This window comes from Eutrigla gurnardus (assembly GCF_963514095.1).
Source record: "Eutrigla gurnardus genome assembly, chromosome: 4".
Lineage (NCBI taxonomy): Eukaryota > Metazoa > Chordata > Actinopteri > Perciformes > Triglidae > Eutrigla > Eutrigla gurnardus.
In genome coordinates, this window is record NC_139918.1 from 26020519 (window position 1) to 26029427 (window position 8909).

At 48.7% G+C, this 8909-nt stretch overlaps 1 protein-coding gene across 1 annotated transcript; it reads right to left on the reverse strand.

The window, feature by feature from the left end:
• Positions 1–381: 381 nt before the first annotated feature.
• On the reverse strand, positions 382–7869 carry LOC311011983 (angiomotin-like 2a). The gene is made up of 10 exons (XM_084007237.1): positions 7722–7869; positions 6482–7262; positions 5848–6016; positions 4392–4536; positions 4180–4269; positions 3291–3586; positions 3025–3200; positions 2652–2950; positions 2121–2252; positions 382–1715 (listed from the first exon to the last, which is right to left on the reverse strand). The coding sequence occupies exons 2-10, from the start codon at positions 7192–7194 to the stop codon at positions 1630–1632; spliced, it is 2106 nt and encodes a 701-aa protein (XP_083863363.1). The 5' UTR covers positions 7195–7262; positions 7722–7869; the 3' UTR covers positions 382–1629.
• Between the last annotated feature and the right edge of the window lie 1040 nt (positions 7870–8909).

An 8909-nucleotide genomic window follows, 5' to 3' on the forward strand; every position in this document is an offset into this window, starting at 1 on the left:
GAAATGCTGGTTGTTAGCATCATAACAAACCTGCAAATTTGCGAGTTTATTAGGGAGGGAGGTGGGCAATATTCCCGGGAAGAAAGTTGCGACTTTCTAACGTTTAGAAAGACGCTTTTTTCCTCTGAATATTGCCCACCTCTCTCGTCTCCGTTTTTTAGTTTTTTTCCCCCGAGAGTGGCCCTATGCATGCAGTCAAGACAATGAGATTGGCAGTGTCTTTGTGTGAGTGATTTAATCATGTGAATCTCCGTGTCTGTCCACGACTAATATCACAAACCGCTGCACCGACCGCCGTTATATTTTCAGCGCTCATTGATGGCCGCATGCTCAAGGACGTCTCGTGATCGCAAGATGAAACGATTCACACCGAGCCAGGCGATGTATATTAGAATATTTTATTGCTTTATGAAATGTTGCATGAATTCAACTGTAAAGACCTTCATATTGGTTGAAGTTCACAGAAATGTCCGTTTTGAAGTCAACACTTGGTTGGTTTGTGTACAGCTTGACATGACCGTGATTGTCGGCACATAAATTACAACAAACATACACAAAACTCTTTGGCGTCCTGCTCAAAGCACTATTATATCTAAATTAACGATACAAACAGTTGTATAAAATATAATAATAATAATAACAATAATAATAATAATAATAAACCTGTTTGTTAGTTCAAAGCTCACAGTACACACACACACACACACACACACACAAAACGGTATAGTTTTCAACTTTTAACCCACAACGGTGACCAAACCAGCAGAATCACCACATCAGGAAACACACTCACATACCGATATCACACATGCAAACATACTTTGAGAAGGGAAAAAAATAAAATAAAAATCATCAGAAAAACAGATGATGAAATCAACACCATGATGCAACACCCTTCCAAGGTTACAAACAACACCGTGTCCGTATGAGTTTGTCTCTTTCATATATTATGCGTCTCACCGTTCACACACCGCCGAGCCGTTTGCCGAACCAGCTGCTCGGGCTTCAAGAGACACGGAGACAGTGAGAGCATTTCAATCAGCAGTGTGTAATAATAATAATAAGCTTAAATTATTGAACAAAGGGAAGTCTTCCAAACAGATAAGATGCACGTGATGGGAATGAGGTTACTCAGATAGACTTTTCTTGGGAGGGGGGGAGGATGTCACATAGATAACCTTTTATTGAATATTTATCTTTAAGTTAATATTTGGGGAATGTGGGAACCAGATAAGATAAATATGTAGCTTCTTAATTCACTGGGCTGGAGAGGAGGTAAAGGGGGGGAACAAAGGGGTGTAGGGGGGAAGCAGCAATTATATATTTATATAAATATTTTGGCATACACTCTCTGAGGACATGTTTGCCTTATTACAATCCACAATACTGTCCAAGTACCTCAGAAGATTCATGTTTTCTCCCGGCTGGGCCGACCGCCTGCAGCTGTCCAGCTTAGTGAGAGGGAGTGAGTCGGAGCACAGCTCCGTCTCTCCAAAATGTTTTGTTTTTTCGTGCGTTGGCCTCTTTCCACGACATTCATGCATCCAATATTTAATCCACTCTCTATTCAAAGACTTGCACTCTTCACAGATTCTCAGGATTGTTTTTTTTCCTCCTCTCAGTTCCTTTTTAAATGAAGATCTCCACCGCCTCCGACTCCAGCTCATCCAGGCCTCGGAAGGGGTTTAAGAGCAACTTCTTGGGCGCTGCCTTGTCTGGAAAAAAAAAAAGAAAAGAGAATGAATAATTACATAAAATGCTTTAAGGGTAAAACAGTGTCCCGGATACAGCTCAGCTATCAACGTCTAAAGGTCAACGAAGATTTTCCACACTCACACAGATCACTCTGGTAAATATGCTCAGTCAACAGATACACATCATTTCCCAACCGTGCACATTCCTCAAAGCCCACATTATGAACCATGACCCGGGTGGACGGGATCTGATTGGCTGGTTGAGCAGCGGCGCAGTTAATCAATCTGAACGTCCATTAAGTCGAGTAAAAAACTCCTTTCATGAAGCGTCGACTCAAATCCTACAAACTGTCCACCTTTTATACAGAGAGCATTTTTTTGGACGGGTTCTCAAACCCACTCGTACGTATTTGATAGATCACTCACCGCTGCTGAGCTTCGTCGTGCCGGCGGCCTCTTTGGCCTTCGTTCCCCCCGCCAGCCGTTCTAGCGTTCCAGGTTCGGACTGAGTGGAGAACTGACGGGTTGGTAAGGTCTGGTCATCGGAGAGACTCTTCCCTGAAAAAGACAACAGCATCTGTCAGCACGCTTATCACCAAAACTCAAAAGTGAAAAAAGAGAAACATGATGTTGGACTAAATCAGAGGTCTTCAACGTTGTATAGACCCGGTGGACCCCCTATTATATATGGTATAAAATGCTGTTCCTTATTAAACCGGCCAATTATAATGTGTAGAGCAGCCTATAGTTCCATAAAAGTACTTTGTAATGATGGATGGATACAATGCTAAGACATTCAAATAATAGGTTTTAGGTTTAAGACCTCTGGACTAAAGTATTTGTATTTTATATTTGATCTTATGCTTGTAGATTTTGTACATGTTGAAGCTGAGTACTGCTAAACGGTGTTTCATTGTCCCAACCATGACAATAGAAGATGTATTCTCAGCTCCTCACCGCTGCTCCGTGCGTTGCTCTTGGCGGTGCTGATGGAGGGGGTGGAGGAGGCCGGGCGGAGCGGCGCCCCCGCTGTATTCAGGAGGTTGGTGCGAGGACTCTGCTCGTCCCTCCGCCCCTGGTCCTGATGCAGCCGCTGGTTGAGGATCTTGATCACGGCGTCCTTCTCCAGGATCTGAGCGTACAGGGCGCGGATCCGGTTCTCCATCTCCTGGTTCCTGTAGTCGGCGGCCGGCAGCTCCTCGTTGAAGCTGTTGTTGGACGAGTGGCACGGCGAGTGGTTGATGATGGTGGTGTCTCTGCAACAGAGATGAACGTTAAACTCCAAATTCAAATGCACGTAAGACGTCCGGGCAAATGTGAAGATGTTCACCTCTGTGCAGCAGCTGTGGCCGCCACCTCCATGGCGAACTGCCTCATGGTGCTCTCCTCCAGGTACTTCTGCTCCCAGCGCACCATGTCGGCCTCGAGGGCCAGGATCCGCTCCTCGCGCTCACGCAGACGCTCCTGCAGGGAGCTCATGGTCACTCCCGGAGGCTGGGTCTGCCTCTGAGGTGGAGAGGAGAGGAGGATTTGATGAACTTCAATGATGCATCACAGGAATCAGAGCTTTTTGACGTTTTTTTTCCGGATGTTTACCTGCTGCGCCCTCAGACTCCTCAGCTCCTGCTCCAGCCGTGTCCTCAGCTTCATCTCCAGCGTCTCCCTCTTCTCGCAGGTGGACTGCAGCTGAGCCAGCGCGCTCTGAAGCCGCTCCACCTTCTCCACGTAGGCCCTCTTCCTCCTCAGCTCCTCCTCGAGCTGGCGGCCTCGCCCGCGAGCCGAGTCCAGGGCCTCCTCGAGCCGCTTCGCCCGGAGGCTCTGCTCCTCCGCCGTGGACCGCAACCGCTCCAGCTCCCGCTCGGCACGCTCCCGCTCCAGGTTCTGCTCCTCGTCTGAAGGGAAGGAGAGCAAACAAAAGGTGGGAAGGTTAATTTCACGTGTTCATCCTCGTAGTTTGGATAGTCCTGTGAGCTGATGTATAAAGTCGACGCCTGAGGTTCGATCCATCACGTCTCCCCCCCCCGGAGTCGGACCACAGTGTTAAGCTGCTACATGGTGGCCGGTGTTCCTCTTTTAGCAGAGGAATGCTTAGAGGAAGCAGGGAGGAGGAGGAGGAAGGGGGGAGAAAGCCGCCCTATCCCTTTGACCCACATAGCACAGAGCATTCCTCATCAAGGCCATACAAACACCACCACTCCGCTTGAGTCCAGTTCCTTAAACAGACAACATAAATCACACTAACAACAGGTGGGACCTCATTTCCACCACTTCCACTGCTGCTCTGTGATTTAGAGCCCGGCCCGTCGGTTTCCCTTTTTTTTTTGGTGCATGGATTGAATTCCCGATTATTAAAGCCTTCTCACCAAATAAGCCAAGGGGTTATGCAAGTGGAATTCCTGCAGCTACAGCTACGCGACGCTCCGATCCCATCATGCATGCTGATTAGGAGAGTCGGCTGTAACAGAGAGACGGGTGACATACTCACTTTGCTCAAGGAGTTTGGCCATGATGTGCTGGTTATGGTCAGCCGCTTCCACTTCTTTTGCGACGTGCGTTCTGGCATTTTCCAAGCTTTCTGCAATTGCGAAAACGTTTTTTTTTAGAATTAGCCCACCCTGTAGAATATGTCTCGGTCTGACAATATGGTAGAATACTTTTCCATGTGGTATATTACACTGTGTGCCACGGAGTGCATACCTCTAAGGTCTCTGTTGAAATCCTGCAGCCTCCTGATCTCGGCCACGAGCCTCTTCCTCAGGGTCTGCTCCAGGTTTTCCCTCTTACAGCTGCCCTGCATCAGCGTCTCATAGGCCTCCGAAATACGCTGGATCTCCTGCTCCAACTGGAAAAGGGGGGAGAAAGAGAGAGAGAGGGAGAGGGAGAGAGAGAGAGGGAGAGAGGGAAGGTGGAGAAGAGGATTTTTTTGGTTAGCCTACTTGGGTTAGGAGGAGCTGGAATGTTGATTGATGTTGTTACAGTACATAGATATACATTATGTGTGACATGGGTACATATGCGGCTGTGTGGATACAGTCCACTCAGTGTGTGTGTGTGTGTGTGTGTGTGTGTGTGGTATAATTCTGAGAAGGAATTCAAGCCCGCACCACTCCCTGTGGGACTGATTTATATCTACATTCCTGAGGGCTGATAGCTCTAGTTCCAGGTGTGTGAGCGCACAGGAGCGTGCACGTACACAACGCACCACAAAGCACGAGTTAGCGTGCACACAAAGGCCCCGACACACACACACACACACACACACAGAGCGAGGTCTGGGAAGGCTGCCAGCCCAGGGAAGGTGTGCATGCCTGTGCCTGGGTTGTGGAAACGGCAAAGAGAAACCCACCATTATAGCAGTCACACAGGCATGTTTACTCAGGGCTGCGGCCTGACGGAGAAAACTTTCCAACCCCGGCAATTATCATTCTTTAAGGCTGAGACAAGCGACGGCCATGTGACATAACTCCAGTGCGGAGAGTGGATTTTTTTTTTTTTTTTTACAAAGATCGGTGTCAAATGTCTCTGAAGCTGTTGTTCCACCACGTTGATGAAGAAAAACCTCCTCGTGTTGAGCTGAGAGTCCATAAAGGAGAGAGAAGAGGTGGAAAACATGCTGTTTGGGGGGGGGGCAGAAGAGACCTTTCACTTTTTACCCAGCAGCCCCACCACCTGCCACGGATGACCCCCCCACCCACCCCCCATCAGCTGTGTGTGCAGGTCACAACCCAATCGACTGCCGTCTGACAAGCCCTAGATTAGGCTGAAAATCTATGGCCTCCCTGGAACTAAAACACACACACACACACACACACACACACACACACACACTCGAGCCTCCACAAGGTCAGCTCCACAATGAAAGGAGTGTGTAAACACAGTAGCAGGCTGTGACCTCTGTTTGTGCCTCTGTGGTACGGAAGGTAGCAGCTGCTGATCTCATCTGCCCCGTCCAGATGAGGGAACGTGCCTGGAGTCTGGTGGTGTTGGGGGGGCAACTGTGGACCAGGGTTGGGTTTCAGGGACAGGTGGCTGGGACGGAGGATGGTGGTGTCGGGGGACTGAATAACTCTGGAGCGACTCGTATTGTAACGTGTTTATCTGAATGAGATATAAAGCTATGTTGAGGTGTGAGAGTAGAGATGAGGCTCCTTACCTTCTGAATACGGCCCGTCTTCTCCCTGTGCGCCTCCAGCTCTTGCCTCAGCCTCTCGTTCTCCATCAGCAGCAGCTCCACCTGGTTGGGCTCCTCCAGGCCAGCAGGTGGCAGGCTGGCGAATGCGCTGTAGCAGGGGAGTTCGGCTGGCTGAGCGGACTGGACATACCTACGAGGAGGGGGAGACGTCGCTGAGTTCAAATACAAACTCTCAACCGTGCATCTGGATTTGTGGCTGAAATCGAACCGTGTGGCGTGGCCGAAGTTAAAAATGTTTTTTTTTTCTTTCCTGAAATATCACTCCATCCCCAGCGAGCAGACAAGCCGGCTCCAGGGTAAAAGAATGTAAAGCCTATATGAGGCGCATGCTTTTGAGTAGAAGCATCCGAAGGCAACAAAAGCATGTGAAACTATCCCGCTCCACTATGCCAGGCATTACAAACAGCCTGCAGGGCCGGGCTCGTTCTCCTTCAGAGGATTTCAAGAAGCAAAAATCGGTATGCATGCTACGCCGTGACTCAGTGTCTGTTAGAGATGATTGCACAACAACACCGCAGAATATGACTTCATGTTAAAGGAAGTTTGAAAAGGGAACAAAAACACACATGATTGCACCCTCTGAGGTTCTGTGTACCTGTGCTGCTGTGCCTGCACTGGCTCCTGGACCTGATGGGGGATAAATCCTTGGCCCTGGATGGGGGCCGAGTACTCTGGGGGCGGGCTGCGCTTGTCCAGGGTCTGACTCGTGCTCTGGAGGACTTGCGGCGGGTAGTAAGGAAGCTCCGGGTAGCTGTTGCACTTGATGGCCTCGGCTTTAACGGCCGCATCGTTCCTCTCCAGAGATATCTGCATGCGATGCTCGCTGAGCGACCGCACGTGGCCGCACTTCAGCTCCATCAGGTCCGCCTCCTCGTGGAACGCCCCCTCGTGCAGGAGCCCCTCGTGCAGCTGCCTGGTGGGGTCTGAAGGGGCCCAGTGCGAGGCCAGATACTGAGAGTGCACCTTGGCCTGCTCGTAGGTGGGCAGCTCCTCCCCGTGCAGCTGGTAGAGCTGGTAGCCGCTCTCCGAGTGGTGGTAGTCGGCCTGGTGCTCCTGGCCCTGGGGCTCCTGCCTGGCAGACAGCTGAGGGAACTGAGGGTCCTCCTGGGTGAGGCTCTCCAAAGAGGAGCGCGGGCTCCGGCCCATGTCCCCCCCGCTGCTGGGTGCGCTGTTGCTCCCGCTGCCTCCACGCAGGGCCTGCTGCTGGATGGCGAGTAAGGTGCGGGTGTCCGTGGGGTTTCCGTAGCGCAGCTGCTCCTGGATCAGCCGGTGCAGGACCGTGCCAGACGGCTCTTCGGTGGATGACATGGTGTGTGTTTTGTCTTCTGTCAAAAGGTCAGTTGGACTCTTATTTTGAAAATATTTAAATAGAGTTGCTGGAACAGAATGAGAGAATAAAATCAGTGAGACAACTGAATAAATACTCATAACGTCACACACAGAAGATAAGGCATCAACTTTAATATGACGTCACGTTTACTTTCATAATAAATAAATAACTTTAACACCGGTAGGATTTTGGAAACAGTGCACTTCACCAACAGCGACAACACAGAGATGTGGAGACATTTTCCATAGCAGGCAAAAAAAAAAAAAAAAAAAAAAAAAGCTCGGGCCAAGAATTCCGATCTCACGGGGAGCAAAAGCGCACAAAACCGCGTCGTGAAATAACTTAATCTCTCAGTGTGAACAACACAACCGTCGTCAAAACACCGTAATAGGCTTTTAATGTCGTCACAACACGTTATAATACAAACAGTTTGAACCGAGAGTCCCGATGAAGCGACATATTCATGTTTCTGTTCAGTAAAAAACAAAAAAAAGACGCTTCTTACCAGCTCACGCGCTCATCGTAACCAAAACGCTGTTCTCGATCTCGAAGTTTGAAATCCCAACTATTTCCATGAGGCTTCTTCTTCTTCTTTCTCTGGACTCAAACGCGTCTCATGTTGCTGCCTCCGCTGCTGTGAAATGATTGTGAGCGAGCAGGCGGCGATAATAAGTAACCGAGGAGGGACTGAGGTCGGAATGCCAGGAATGTAAAACGCGAGTTCCCTCTGGGATCAAACGCGTAAAACCACACGGGAGGGGGGAGGAAGGGGGAGGAGGGGGGAGGGGGGTGCAACGCGCTTTAGCATTACCACCGAGGAGTTAAAAAAGAAGTTTAGGGTAAGTTTGAGAAGTATTCAACTTTGGAGCACATTGTTAAAAACACAACTTAAAGGTTGAGTAGGTGATTCTACTCGGAAACACTTTCTGTCAGATGACTGAAGTCTTCATAACATATGGATAGCAGTGAATACGTTTTTATAATTATCTGATATAATAAATAAATAGATAAATAAATGTAATCTGTGCCTCGGACTGTAAAAAACCCCGTCCAATCAGAAAAGTAGAACTGGAGAAAATGATTGGACGGCCTGCCTGTCTGTAAATGCTCACTTCCTGTTCGCACTCTGCCGATCTGGGAGTGGCTTTGAACCGAGGTCTGAAACGAAGGGGGCGGGACTTTGTCGTAGTCTCAGTTTTTCCCATATTAGCTATTTTGCCTTTAAGGGAAAAGTACAGAGGTATCAGTAAAAACCAGAGGAATTCATTTTTGTGTTTCCGTTTCCCTTCGTCTCAAAGTCTGTTTGTTTTTTAAATGGGTTATTGGTTAGATGTTGGACACGTGGTTAAAGCTAGGTCAAGATATATTTTTTTATTTTGTTCTATGACATAAAATATGTCAGAACGTCCCCCCTCGAAGTAGATCGTAGCACAGCTTTATTAGCTTTGTGCCAACGCTAACTTCTGGGATGTAGCTTCGTTAATTTTGAAGCTTTTTACGTGCCATAAAAGGGCGGTTGCTAACGAGTGGCTAAACGTCATCGCACGGACCCGCCTCACTCTCGTCGCCACCACGGTCTTCGATCGTAGCACAACGCTACGCTTTTTACTGCATTCATGCTTCCAGAATTATAAAAGTGGTGTTCATTTTTTTTCCGATTATAAACTTGTTACCGACAGATTTGTATTTCCTT